This window comes from Linepithema humile, chromosome 2 (genome assembly GCF_040581485.1).
Source record: "Linepithema humile isolate Giens D197 chromosome 2, Lhum_UNIL_v1.0, whole genome shotgun sequence".
Classification (NCBI taxonomy): domain Eukaryota; kingdom Metazoa; phylum Arthropoda; class Insecta; order Hymenoptera; family Formicidae; genus Linepithema; species Linepithema humile.
Window position 1 is genome coordinate 2,056,317 of NC_090129.1, and position 15,676 is coordinate 2,071,992.

General features: G+C 40.6%; 1 protein-coding gene across 10 annotated transcripts in view; it reads left to right on the top strand.

The window, feature by feature from the left end:
- The window catches only part of dlg1 (discs large 1), a 311,020-nt gene that overhangs the window by 185,313 nt on the left and 110,031 nt on the right, over positions 1-15,676 (top strand). For all 10 annotated transcript variants that reach the window (XM_012376102.2, XM_012376104.2, XM_012376103.2 and 7 more), the window contains one exon: positions 14,461-14,496. In XM_012376102.2, coding sequence (XP_012231525.1) covers positions 14,461-14,496 — 36 coding nt within the window. The remainder of the gene's footprint in view (positions 1-14,460; positions 14,497-15,676) is intronic.

Consider the following 15,676-nt stretch of genomic DNA (forward strand, 5'->3'; position numbering starts at 1 on the left):
TTTACATAATAAATATTTAAAATTTTGTGTTTTCTAAACAATTGTCAATTTGTGTAATATATTGTACTTAAGAATTGCACGAAATTTGAAGTATTTTCTGAAATGCTGAATAATCTCGAAACACTCATTCAGGTTCTTAGATATCGTCCTTTTCCTTATCTGCGTCTCGAAAAATTCCTGACTCATAGGAAGTTCGGCGCCAACTACATTTGACAATCATTCCCACATCAAAATATAATGCACTCTATCTTGATAAATCTGTTAATCTGTAATCAATTTCTGGATTACTAAGAAACTTATTCTTTATTATCTTTTAATAAAATATAATCATCAAAGAATCAGCAATAACAAGCGTTTCGCAGACGAATTTATATTGTAAAATTACAAAAAATGGCATTTAAAGATTGCACGCAAAATTATGAAAAAAGCATATAACAGTTTGATTATTTACTACGATGAAAATCTTTTGTCGTCTAGAAAAGATTGCTTTATTGTATTTTGTTCGATTTATTTGTCGAATGAAACGAACCGTCGTCAGTCGCTGGGGTAAATATCTCGTCGTCGAACTAGCAAAGCGGAAAGTGGTGATGAACGTTCGCCCTCTCACTTTCGCCGTCCTGGGGGTTAGTGGCCAGGCACATTTATTCATGAGGCTGTCTGCCCGCTCGTGTAAATTCCACCCGTGCGGTTAGAACCGCGCGCATACCAGCCCGACGAATTGTAGAGAGCGCGGATCGCACACGACACCGTTTCGTTAGGAACTCAGAAACACTCGCGCATGTTTTGCAGTCGAGGAAAAATACATCGGCAATTTTCAGCCGTGACGAGCTGAAAAAAAGAAACGCGCCGGGAAAAATTGTGTTGCACGACAAAGTATGGCGTGAACTCGCAATCGCAGGAGCGTCAAGCGTCATGCGATATATGCTGTGATATATTTTGAACAGACGCGTGAGAAATAAGGAGGCGAGGTAAGAATCCGTGAGCTCGAAATCAGAAAGTATTAAGTAATAGAGAAAGAAGTAAGTTGTACCAACAAAATATTTGACGGAGAAGCAAAATCACAGTCTTCGAATAGGATATCCGTTGTATCGATTCTCTTTCGGAGTCAACTTCCGCGTCGAATAAATAGACAAGACAAACGGATGGACTTGTCTGTCCTCGTTCTCGATATCCATCGATTTTTGTGTGCTTAGTTAATATTAAATCGGAAATGTTCTCTATGCCGGCGAGTCGCGTACATACTTTCCGATGGCATCGTTTCCAGAATTTCTATACAGGTGGTGTGTTTACTTAGGAACGCGCACTTTCGTTCGCACAACGTAATTTCGTCGGTACGAATAAACGTAATTATTATACGCGACTCCATTAATTATTATACGCGACTCGCTGAGGGTATACGGAAATTATGAGAGTCTGATGGAATGGAAACGGTCGGAAATTTTGTAACTTCTAATGTACGAGAGGTGGTTCTGGCCCGGCTCTTTGTTTTTGCACGCGGAATTATGTTAGTTCATAAACTTTCTAACTCACAGCTTTCAGCGCATGTTAATTTAATGCAAATATTCATAAACGTATACGCGAAATTGTGAAAGAGCTAGTTAAAAATTATTATTCAAACGCCATCAAGATTGATATAAAAGAGAGGGAGGAGTTCGGCGGAAAGAGTAATAAATGTATAAAAGGAGAAATGAGAGAAATTATGTTCTTTTGAATGGCAGATACTTTTACATTAACTTCTTGTCGCAAACACGATTCCACGTTGATGTGGCCGACGATTGTCCCTAGGGAAACTTGCTACGAGGTAATCTCGGTCTGGCAGGTAATATTGTACGATAACGAGCCTTTGTGGTCCTCTACGTACGTAGTTTTGAGCATTCAGCCCAGAAATTCGATCGACCGCCCAAACGACACCGTGTGCCGATTTGCAACGCGACGGCGATGGCTGCCGCGCCCGTGCGGATCGTATGTACGGTTTACGCGACCGTTACAAACTGCTTGCAACGTGAATGCATATCCCGATTGTGTTCCGCCAATATCGCTCGCCTCGGCGGACTCTCTTTGTCGAAAGGCGTTTGATTGTGCGCCCGCGCCCGGAGATTAAACTCGAATCAGGTCCGAAACGCGCGGGCGGCCGACTGGAAGCGGATTTGCATTAATAAGGCGCGTTTGGAGACTTTTAACGGCGCGGCATGGCGCTCCGCTCTTGCGCGATGATGGAGCAAGTGAACCGTGAGTGATGTAACTCGATTGTTGCGCCGACAACTCCGACGCGTCGCCAAGATACGGCGTTTTAACGAGCTAACAAAGAGCGTTAAGTAAATATATCTATAAACGTAAAAACTAAAATAGATTTAATAGGAATTAATAAACAATAGAAATGTAACGAAAAATTTGAAGTGTAGAAAGCTGTACTTTTGAACACAGCTTCATATATCTGATGCATTACAGGCCATGTCACTTTTCGCGATACACGCTGCACGGTACCGTTTAAAACTCAGCTCCTCTTCGCGTAACATGAGGATAAAGCGAACGAGACAACTGGAACGGGAGGCTTCGATGTGAAAAAAAAAATATATATATAAAAAAAATCTCGAGTAACGACACGACGAGCGATGCTAATCGAAGGCAAATCGATTCCGTTTTTAATTTTGTCCGTCGTGAAAATCAATTTGAATCCAATTCCCATATCCGCGCTCGCTAACGACTTGCCCGCCGTCGCCGCTATCGCTACTGCGTATGCTCGGCTGTTTTTGCCGATAATTGTGACGAACGCGAAACTCGTCAACCGGTGACGCAGACACTTCGCGGCAATATGACGCGCGAAGCTCGCGTTCACGCGTCGCGAACGCCGCGAGCGAGACCGTAGTTCCGCGTTTGAATTTTAATGAAGTTCGGATTCTCCGCGGCAGGAAGAAAAAATAAAATGCACGAGCGCGAAGGCGGCTGGAAAAATAATTGGCGCATCCGCGTATAATTGCGCGCGCTTCGCATTTGCCTCGTTCCATTTTAATTGGTTTATGAAAATATCGGCAATTGAAACTTCGTCGTCGGAGAGGTGCATTAAGGGAAAAGATGTATCGTTATCGCAACACAAATTCTGCTCGGCGATTATCCGCGAAACGGAAAAATGCGTCGACCGCTCCGGACGCAATCCGTGACGAAACGCGATGCACAAAACCAGTGCCGCAAACGATTACGCTTGGCAAGCTTGGCTTTTTCGCGGACGCGCCACAAAGACGAGCGCGCTAAGCAAAGGCAGAGCGCGGAAACGCGCTGTCGGCGATATCCACGCACAATTTCGCCGGCCGTTCGTGGACCACGCGCGCGCGGGCGCGCAAATGTTTGCAGTGTACACAAGAATGCCGCGCGCAACGCACGCACCGTACCATCGCCGACGCACACTCGCGCACGGCGGTCTCCACTCTCCGCCATTTTCGCCCGTTTACTACGGAATGCAATTTCGTGCCGACGTGGCATACGGCGACACAACATCCCGCGACAGATTACCGCTTTGTTTGCGCTCCCTGGTACTTCGAAACGCAATAAAGATCTTGACTATGACGCAGGACGGCTCTGGTGGAAAGAGGGACAAAGAAGATGAGAGGAAAATGCAAAAAATGCACTTTTAAGATGGTTAGACGAGACTTTGTTCCCGTTTACCTGTACGGCTTGCTTTATAATTACAAACTTTTAACGAAACTGCGTATATGCGTCCCGTAAATTTATTATTTTAATCATCATTAATATTTTTACCAATAATAAAACCTTACAGTGAGATTATAAAATCACTTATAGTAATATAACAGAATTTTAATTATTTCATAAAGCGCGGGGCAGAAGCTGCAGTGAACAAAATTGATTACACGTCACTATTATTAAAGTTAAAAAAAATTGTCAAAAGTAAAAATGATTTTGCAATCATTATTAATCGTTATCGAAACTAAAATTAACAGGGTTTATCGGTACTGTTAAGCCGTGCATCGCGTAGATGCGCGATTTTCTTTTTAAACATTTAATACGCGCACGAACGCAATCGCAATTAATTACGACACGTTCGCGCGGGTGGTATTATCCAATAATTTATCAGCCGTTGGAAGCGGAGTGGCGAAGAGAGAAATATGAAAATATAAACTCCCGGCGTGTGTATCGTCGTCGCGTAGCGCGATCACGCGTGGAAGCGCATGCAAATTCCCGGGTTAATTAGAGCTGCATTACCACACGGCTCAGTGCGTCGTCATTGTCACCGTGCGCGATATTACCTGCCGGGAAATGGGCAGTCTCTCGCACTGCGAATAGTGGCACCCGCGCGAACACTAAAAATCCGCGCACACCAAACTCGTAATATCGGCGCATTATTAAAAAACGTATTGTTTATCCGAATGCAAAAGCTTCGCCATCATGGCATATTTTGTTATCGCGCGCACCTGTTAATACTTGTTTGTATTAGCGGTTCTGGTATCGGCAATGTAATTCTAAATTACATGCAATTGGAGTCTCGCGGCTGTTCATAGCTAATCGTATGAAAAAGAGAGATATATTTGTTAAAAGAATTTTTTTCTAATATGATCCACATTACGATACGATGTATTTTCCTTGCGTCTCATGTACTTTGAGTTTGGTATGTTGAATTTAATAGCCAATATCGTGTATCTTATTATCATTCATAACATTCACGCAAAGTGTGCATAAATCGTCTTCTGATATACTTAATATATGCAAACGAGCCAGACAAAAAAGCGCAGCTCTTCAAAAGCTACGCGCGCGAGATAAGAAAAGGTTTAATCGGGCACGGGATTCGTGGTCGGTAAGACGACGATTTCTTCACGGTTTATCTTGGATCGCGGCCTTTACTTTATATTATCAGACGACACGTAACGAGCGTAGTGAAGTCCCGTTCATTGGATTAAACGTCGGAAGGCTGCTCCGTTTTACTCCGCCATTAGCGCCGGCCGACGGCAGCTTTATGGCTTCTCGGGGATCTTGTCGTTGAACATTAATTAAGATGGGATCTGCTCTTCTTAGCTGATCGACCCTACTGCAATTTTTCGTTAATCGACAATCCGTACTCGCCACTGAATTTGAGCAGCACTCCTCACGAAGTGGAACGCAATAATTATCTGTTAATTTATTAACTCTCGAATGCATGCTTTTCGAATAAAATTCTGCAAAAATTCAAATAATTGAAAAATGATAGCAATAAATTTTAATCAAATATCTTTAAAAGTGTTTAAGAAATTTCTTTAAAAATTATTCTAGAAAATTTGATCGAGGATTTCAAAATAAAATGAATATATCGTCTACAAAATACAGGGGAAAATACATTTTAAGATTAATCGTTCAACGTAACATATTTGCTGCAATCATTCATTTTAAGATTTTCTCCGTCGTATTACGTCTTAAATATTTTTATCCAACATAGTACATATTTTTTACCATGTGTAAAAAATTGAATTATTTAAAAAATTCTCACTGAAATCTATTTTAGCGAAATGATACCGATATGAAAATGTAACGTTAGATACGAGAATCGAAGCATGACTCATCCAAGCGAGTAAAATGATAACGAAAAGAAAGCAAAAAGTACAATAGTACGAAAATTTCTTCTCGCGCGCCGATAATAACGTTTGAAGAAAGGACCATTTTTTATCATTCTTTTATTGTACACCCATTTATTGTTCGGATTCAACGAAATTCGGATACACGGTGTATTTCATATATCACGCACTTATTACCGCCGCGCGATCAACAGTATTATAAATCAACAGTGGACAGGGGGAGCACGCTAACAAATATCGAATTTGCGAATTTCAATTGTCGGATCATTGCACCTTTTGTTTGTTGTCCCTCCTTTTTTTTTTTATCATCGTGTGTCTTTTGAGGCCACCGCGACACCGATAAATTTCCTTCTCTTGTTCAGGGGACATCGATCCGGTCTTCCGGTGACGGACGGTCGCGCAGAAATTGACTGACGACGACGACGAAACGTCGATGCGTCATTCGTTTCAAAAATATTCAACCGTAAATATTAACGCGACGCGCGCATGCGATTGCGTATGTGTGACGATTTTTCGTTGCATCGTGATACTTTATTCAAACACGCCGGCAGAGTGCAAACTGCTTATATAATATTGTAATTCTGTGGTACACAAATTGCTCTCTGAACTTTCCACTGCAATTTTATAATTGCATTAATTTTGTGATCAGTTTGGAGTCCTGATTTCCTGAAGAAAAAAAACGATAATTCACTAATTACTCGCAACTTTTACATACTCACAACAATTTTTACCATTGACCCAACGTAACATATTACACATTTTTACGTATTTATTTTATTTATTTAAATGTCGCTTTTTCAATGCTCTGCGACTAATCGCTTAAACAATATTTTGACGTGTCCATTTCAACGACAACTATAACAAATATTGATACACGTATATTGTATATCATGACATCGCTATTTCATTTTAATGATCGGACTGTGCCGAGATTCTAAAAAACTCTGAGGACATTTTGAAGAATGAAAGAAATACTAAAATAAATATGGTTGACTGTACTCCCGAGTTTATTGGCTTCGCGAAGGGCCAAGTTACGGAAAAGACAAACGGTAAAGACAAAGAGTAGAGCTCACGTCGTAAAAAATAAAATAACGAAGGCGGCATGCGACGGAGGTAGTTACACGGGAAAAGAATTAACGAGCGTGTACCTGTGTAACAGCACTTTTAAGTTTCCTTTATAACCGCGGCCTTCCATAATCGTAAAGAAAAACACCGGCATCACAAGTTTCCCATCCTGATATTGAAGGGCAATTTTATCGCGCATCCCAACGACAGATGAAACGCAAAGTTTTTAAATCGCCGGTGCAATTTCCGCACATTGTGCCACGATTTTTTGTATTATAAAAATCATAGATTGCAGTGATAAATAAAGGAAATATAATTATTTATTATTTAATCGATACTTGCATCAAGTGAAATATCACATATCTGACTGTGCGCTAAATCCTACAAGGCCGAAAAAAAGAGATATTGTTCTATTTTATTTGCGAAATTTTATTTACCAACAAAATCGCTTGCAAATATGTTACAAACACGGTCTTGAATTGCAGTATCACGTAGCTGCCGGTTGAAATTTATTGGAATATTTCGACGGAATATTTGCAATGAAAAATTGAGGATCTAGAAATCCTGTTGCTCATCATGCGCTTATTAAACACTTTTTTTACATTACATGCTTTCTATAAAAACTAATCATACAGATATTAAATTTTATTTCTCCGAGAAGCGGAAGCAAAAGAAAGTATTAAGTTTTTACAGTTTTTCTGACCACTTTTAAGCTTATATCAACCAATTTTAATAAATGCATATGATTATAATTATTTTTTCTATGATTATGAATCTAATAATAACGCATATCTAGAGATTTTTATAATTGTAATTGTTATTTTTGAAACTCTACTATATATTTGCATTAAAATTGTTTATTCTTTTGTGTTTCACTTTACACGAAGATAAAACGAACAAAGTTAGACTTGCCAACGGGTCGTTAGCAACTGCTTTGCGACGTCTTTTGTAGCGCGAATCCTTTCGATAACTTGACTCATCGAGTATTACTCTGGGTTTATTAAATCGTCTGCGGTTCTCTACCTCCGACATTCAGCGTCGACCAAGTTGGATAATTAAGAAGTACAAACTAGTAGAACGTAAGCGGATGAGGTCGTTAATAATTTAAGCGGGTGGGCCGCGACGCGGACGAGCTTCTCGATCCCGAAGAACAATTCGTTGTTTGCTCGTCTACGCCGTGAAGGCGTGGTTCGGGCCGCATCTATTAATTATCGCCGCGTGTTCATAATTAAGAGGTCGTATCGCCCGGTAACCGTCTCGGATATGCGCGGATAGCTCACCCAAATGGTTTTCCGCAAGAAAAGTTGACGCCGACACGCCGGTTTTTAAGCCCGCATTTTGCACCCATAGGCGCTCGTTGTCCTTCCGCCCGAACTATCTTCGCGAAACATTCGCAAAAAGAAACTCCGCACCGACTTAGCCGCCCGCTCCGTTCTGAGTCTAGTAACATTGATGCGCAGAAGTTGACGCGTAAATGAGAGAGAGAGTGTTGTGCGCAATACTGTGGAATAATTTCGCGCAATTAGGCAATTTTGAAACAAGTGAAATATCATCGTGCTCGAATTCCGGAACCACCGGGGTTGTCGAGGTGTGCTCGCGAATCTTCACGACGCTAAATTTACGAGACAGCCTCGCAATTCCGGCACGCCCCCGTGGCATAATTTTATTTACTGCGAGACATCTATGAAATTTAATCAACGCACAAAGCTATTCCGTGCTTATAAAAGATTTTAATGGCAACGGCTTGAAATACTTGATGTAATTAAATTTGTCCCGTGCAAAGTTAGTCGATAAAAATGATCGAAAAATTTAAGTCGACTGTTCAACAAAATGCAATAAACGCGAAAATGTTTCATAAACTTCATAATAATGAAAAGAACGATAAGTAAAATATAATATACATGCATAAATATCTAATAGCATGAATTACGATAAAGTTTCTTAGTGTCGATTTCTGATTAAATGAGCATAAGATACACAAAATATATCAAAATTGAGAAGTATTGAGAAAAAATATTATCTTCTGAAATTCTTGCTGAAATGTCTTCGATATTTTGCTCGACATTTTGCTCGACTATCGAAAATTGAGCTAAAAGTGACATTAAGTATACAAGAGATAAAAATTTAATCTGATTTCTTAGCTTATATGTCGTCGATGTAATCTCCTTAGTCGTTAAATCGTTGACTTAGAACAGGCATAGTCAACTTCGGTTTCTTCCATCAATCGCTTCGTATATAATATAGAATGTATTGCGCCTCAGCGTCTGCCCCCTTCTACTCCTTCTCCATCTCACTTCCCGAGATAAGAAAGAGGGCGAAGCGTTGCGGCTCTGGAGCCGAAGTTGACCACGCCTGACTTAGAACTTGAACCGTGCGCTCGTAACTCGGGCTTCCTCAGAAAACGTGTATCCTCTCGAGTAATTTAAGCCCCGATCACTGCAAGCGTTACTTTCCTTTTATTAACGATAAATCACAGCGACTTTTCAGAAATGAAAAGTGTATGGCGCCAGCAATAAAATGTATCGCGCCATTCACACTCCGCCGTTGTACAATTTATTTTCTCGCCATTCTTTTCTTTTTGCAACGTTTAAGCATATCAGTATTATTTTTGCATTTTTCGCTTGATAAATATTTATTACTATTATTCATATTTTTCCTGTATTATTGTAAAGTTATTTTAATATTACTTATTATAATTACGCATCTCGAATAAGAATAATTATACTAATTATAATTATATTATAATTATTATTTAAGTCAACAATAGAAGTATTATCATTTGAAAAGTAATTAGAAGGTCCCCAAATCCAATTAGCGAATTTGATTATGAAGTACTATCGAGTTTTGTTAAGAACAATAAGCCAATGGCTTATCAGGAGAACGAGTGATGAATATTATTAAAAAATAAATATTCCTCTAATTAAAAAATTGTCATAAAGGACGTGCTTTTTTTACAATATTATATATGTATACGTATAAATTTTTCATCGATTTAACTGTTGAGAAAATATGAATTTTATTCCTAAATTTTATTAATCACATATATTATTACATTAATCATAATTCATAATTAATATCAAACACACGTACGTCCTGAAGCTGACGTTTGCTGCTTTTAAAATAAAATGTCACGGTGCGGTGAGACAATGGGCGTATTATATTTCACAAATTCGTCCCACAGGATCGAGGACATATTTTAAAAGGGCCATACCTTTCCTATATAAACATATAATTTATTTCATGAAAAGAATAGTATTCCACTTAAGATTATCCCCTTAAACGCCTGAAGGGTTCCCCTGCTTCCGGCGCTCGCGTAGCTCCTCTTCTTCCACGGCGGTAGCCGTGGCAGCCTTATCCCTCGCTTCTATCCTTCTCCCTCTCCTCTATATTCTATCCAACTCGTAAGCCGGATTTACGAGCTCACCGTGCGTCTCACGAGAGACGAACGCTCACGTCTCGTCGCGACGCTATCCGCTCGCGGGACGTTTTCCCGATCCGGTGCTCAACAAATCATCTCCGACGGAAGCTTTTTCTATTCCCGTTCGTGGATTATCGTCGCTCGGCGGATAAAGAACGCATCCGAATGTAAGCATCCGCCCAATATAACTATGTCGTTTTATTTCCGCGTTTACGTGTGTCAAATTTCCGTGTAAATAAATGTTGTAACGATCGAATAATTGCTGCCTCTGCGCTGTATGCGAGTTAAACGAGCCGTAATTATCGCTCGCTACGAGTGCTTAATCGAAAATGTGAATAATTTTGTGCTTATTTTTGCATGATTACACTTCATAGCCTCATTAACCATCTCTTCATTGCGTATCGCGAAAGTAGAGTTCGTCGAATTGCAGTTAATGAACTTTTTCTAGAATTGGACGTAAATTCACGTGAATTTTCATTAATCCGAAATGTGGAAGATAGAAAGAGAAAAAAACAAATCAATTGCGAATTTTGTGCAAATAAAAAAGTCGGAATTTTAATGTGATATTTCAAAGCCTATTTTCATCATAGCCGACGTTCTCATTGTTTTTGGCGTATTCTTTCGCATTTCCCTCTCAATTTTAATAAACCATCTAACGCGTCAATGAAACGTTAATTTTTTATGACGTTGGATTAGCTAGCCAAAATGCAAATATGTATCTCTTCAAATAATCAGTATCCACAGATTAAATCGGATTAAATCCGAAATTTTGTTTCACGAATGCTTTGTAAAAGCATTCGTGAAAAATAATTAAAGCTTAATACTACCTAATTAATCATACAATTCTACTAACGACAATTTCTCGCAAAAAACTGTATGATTCGACCGAATAATTCTCTCGCTTTTTGCCTCGTCTTTAATTCCGTTCAACTTCCGCGTTAAAAAACGACGCGTCGGAACGGCGACCTCACCCGGCGAAATCGAAGCACAACGGAGCCTTAAGTAAAGATAAAACGCAATGCAAATAAGGGCCGCGCGTTTAAGCAGAACGGGGGCGCCGGGAGTTGGAAGTCGATTGGAAACGAGAAAACTTTTTCGCCATTGTTGGTCTACGTATTCCGCCCCGCTTGGTTGTCGAAAGTTACGAATGCACCGATTCACCCGGAGCTCGCGATTAAGTTCGGCTCGCCGCGGAGAGCATCTATCCGCCGATCTATTCGCCGTAAAGAATCATTAGACGCGCAACCGGGAAGCCCGCCTGATTGCATTTGCATGTTCCGGGCTCGGACCGAGTCTCGATATTAATTGGGAGAGCAACTTTATGCAACGCGGCAGCATTAAAAGGAACAGTCAATATTGAAATGCATATTGCAGCTCACCGCACGATTTATTTCAAATAAAAGTGGCTTGATTTTTGGCGAGAAGAAAAATTCGTTTGAAATATTTTATTAAATATTTTGCATATTCTTTCACACGCAGTCAGTGCCGGGTTAATTATGAGCGAGTCAGATACTTCTTAGGCCGTTGCCAAAAAAACGAGGCGACATGACTGACTGACTTGCATAATAGGGTGCACTTAAAGGGGAACTGTCGGCATCGTCGCGATCCACGATTCTCTCTTGTCGCGACGCGAAAGAAACAGTGCCGCTTTAAAGGGACGTAAACGTTAGTTCAGTCTCTTTGTACGCGGATATGTACAGATGCGTAAAGATAAATGTTAAAGAGTAAGTTCTTAAAGGGACTGACCACAGTTGGCTCCGAGGATCTTTTTTCACTTATTCCTAGCGCGGCAAAGGCAGAAACGTCTCGGTCAAGTATCGTACACAGTTTCTCCATAATGCTGTATAACTTTGCGCAACAGATTTTCAATAAAACTGCCGTTACGTCAAAAACTGAACACGGCACTGAAAAATCTCCCGCGAAATAATGTTCTCTTATCGAGCAACCGTGACTCTCGTCTGTTTCCCGATACACCCGTATCGATCCCCCGTCGGCGCAAATGCCTATCGCGCTGAGATAAAATTCTAAAGTAAGACAATTAATCTCGGGCTAGCAGCGAGGCGCGGCCCCCGGTGTTTTTACAGCGAGAAATTCGATATTAAAAAAGTGTTTACAGGACGCGCGGCTCGCGATTTCCATAAATTCCCGCGATGTGTATATCGAATGGGCATCGTAACAAACGTTACTCCGAGTACACAGAGCACGTTTCGACGTCGCCTCCATGACGCCTATATTGCTGTCATAAATCTAACAAGGCGGCCCAACATTAACCCGCCGACCGCCGCTTATATTTCCGACCGACACCGGCCCGACCTCCGCGTCCGATAAAATAGCCGTCCATGCACTCCCCCGACGTATTATTTACGTCGATTTAATGAACCGCGTCGGAGTTACGAGCACCGGCGCGAAACGTTCCGTGAACTGCCCGTTAAAAATCACCGCGGCTCTGGAAAGTCAATTAGCCGTTTGTAAATCTTTTTCCGCGAATGTCACAGTTGAAGTTCCCGTTTCTGCGTCTTCTGCGACGCAGACATAAAAGTTTCGAAACAGCACTTCCTGTCGCACGCCCACGAGGGATGCCGCGTTATATTTATTCTACTTCCACTTCATAATTATATTTATGTGAAAAATGGAAATTACCGAAATTATTCTTTATGTTGATATGTTTTGTACGATATAAGCGCTGCATATATCATACTCAATAAAATACGCGGATGTACAACGAGCTGTAAATATGCATTTGTACACAGAAATTATATTAAACGAATTGTAAACAAATATGTTTCAACTTTTTTTTTAATTGTACAGATTTTATGTACAAGTTTTACTCGTAAAGCTCTGTTAATCTAATATTATAACAACAGTGATTATTAAATATTCATATTTACACTGTTCAATGCAATCGCCGTAATTTCATAAATTGAGAGTTAATATCCATAGCGCGATCCAAATGTTAGGACCGTTATCGATCGCGTTGGAAAGTAGATAAGTTCCAACTATCAGCCTCGATAAATATATTTACAGTACTATTTAACGGTCTCGGCAGCGTATCGCGTCAGCGGCTGAGATTTTTATGGCGTGATCGAACGACCGCGATATCGCGGTAAAAAGGACGTACGAGTTCTCGCGTGCGGCAAACATCGGAAATATTGTTCATATCGATTTAATAAACCGCTCGTGCCGCGGTGTATGGTGAAACCGGCAAAACTGCACGAATGGCGAAAGGGAGGAAATATTTCTGACGAATTTTCCTCTTGCCACTTTTCCATAACCAAGAATATAATGCGAGAAACCACGGCGGTTTGAGATTGCCCAGATTTTTCCCGCAAAAACAAATTTTTCTCTTTAATTGGCAAAACGTCCTCGTATGCACATTGCGAAACGCATTACCGTCGTGTCGTGCGTTTGATGGGAAAGGACCTGCGTACCTCGTTGCAAACCTTTGCCTATCGTTTTTCTCTCGATTTTTCGTCGGCGCAATCGCGCGAGCGAACGAGCGAGCGAGTGAACCATCGAGAAATAAATCTCGATGTTGCCGAGATTCGTCGTGGACCAGTAGAGTGGAAAATTGGACCGTGTCACCGTGTTTCATGACAACATTTCTTGCTTTTAATATTCAATAAACAAGGAATTTGTACGCTGTCGCGTGATATTTTCAACGCAACTTCCGCCCCGCATTTCACACACATGTCTCACGGTTGTATTTTGCGCGACAATATGTCGTGGCATAAATTTCCAATAGATATTTTAAATTATTAATATGTTATATACATGGCGAGAATATTCAATCGGAAAATCGGAGAGTTGAGCAACAATAAGAGCTCATTTTCAAAAGAACTCGTGTCAATAATGGGCAAAAGAGTACATAAGTAAACAAAATTCATATGCCAGTTAAGCTTTCAAGTTATTGTCCAATATTACGCGAGAATAAGGTATACAAGCCAGTCGTCGACCTGTTTGTTTGCCCCGAAGACAATAGTCCGCATACAATAGCACCACGTCGAACACATGCTACCGCCACGATTCGAAATAGTGTTGTCCCGATATTTCTTCGTGACGACGATAGCGTGGACGGCTATTATTCGCAAAAGTTGCAGTGTAACGTTACACGGCATTGAGCCACTATACATTTCCTATGTATCGGGAAATAGCCGAAAGTATTGCGGCTAGAATATAAAGATTCTATTAAAATAAAACTACGTAACACATACGTGTATGTACGTTGTTTAAACATCAAATTCAAATAGTTATTATAAAATAATAATACGAGGCAATGATAGCTGTATTACACGTAAGAATAATCAGTCAAACGGTAATAAAAATTGCGCTATAATTCCGACAATTTATAAACATTTTAAGAATATTATTTTGTGAATTTGTTTGTAATGGCATTTTCTGATTGGATGTCTTTTTTTATTACAGAGTCACGATAGCTGGCAAGGACATGATAGTGACCAGGTAAGCGCTCGATGCTTAGAAAACGCTTGCGAAAGTACAATTTGCATTAACACTCACCCGCTTCTCCCCAAGACCCTTTCTGTCGCCTTCTCTCACGCGCTTTATTCCCTATCGCCCGCATTTGGCCCGCTTCTTTCGGAAAAGCATGCTGACTCTGTGAGATCCTTTCGCAATTTGCATGTTGATGTGCTAGTTTCGCGCGGAAACTCCACGTTTGTTCGCACGTCGAGCTCCGTGTGTTGCGCGAAATTTTCCGACCAGCAGCAACCGATAAAATGCAAATTGCACGCTCTTATAATAGAACATTTGAATCTTTTCTCAGTGCGACTTCCATAAGCTTTCGCGACACGTTTGCGATAAATGTTATTATTGGTAAAAACTTTTTAAGGTAAAACTCGCATACTTTAATTTGTTTCGATATCAAGACCTCATTGTTCTATCGTCGTATTCAATTTATGTGCAATCAAAGGTAACATTCAAACGATTTACTTGAATTTTCATACGTGAGACATTTTCTTAATTCAACTCAAATCTGAAAACGTACAGAATGTGAGCTTTACCTTCATTATTCGTCACACAGTTTCTGAGAATTTTTCTTTTAATTAATCGTGGACTATCGAATAGCTGAAATCCAATTTATCAACGATAAACAATTCGCGTCACAAATAATCAACGCGACGATGCATATTAATTAACGGTTGGACGAGGCTGAACGAGAAGTGCGCGCGAATAGTTAAAACAAGCTGTACGCGAAGGTGGGAGAGGAGGGGGAAAGCGATTTGCATGACAGTGATGCATGCGATCTGCAAAGCTCTTATATCGTCGTTTGGTTACGCGGTTACATGACATGCACTATATCGCGCGCTGTTATTAAGGGCGCAGCTGTGTAATGACGTTGCGTTCGCGGCGGGAGCGGTGGCGCGACTTGCGAAAATATTTACGGGATCATGAGAAAAATGGAGGGGAAGTGGTCGGGCGGGGGAAGAAAGAGGAGGGCTTAAGCGCATCGCAGTCAATGATCGATTCTCGATCGCGCTTGTGCGCGCGATTATTCACGCTTCTCCGCCCACTCCGGAGTTTCGCGGTACAATGCGCTCACAGATAGATGCGGATTAATTAATTCCTTATTGCGTGCACCATGTCTGACGCGTGATTGCTTGATTAAACGCGATAACGCGTC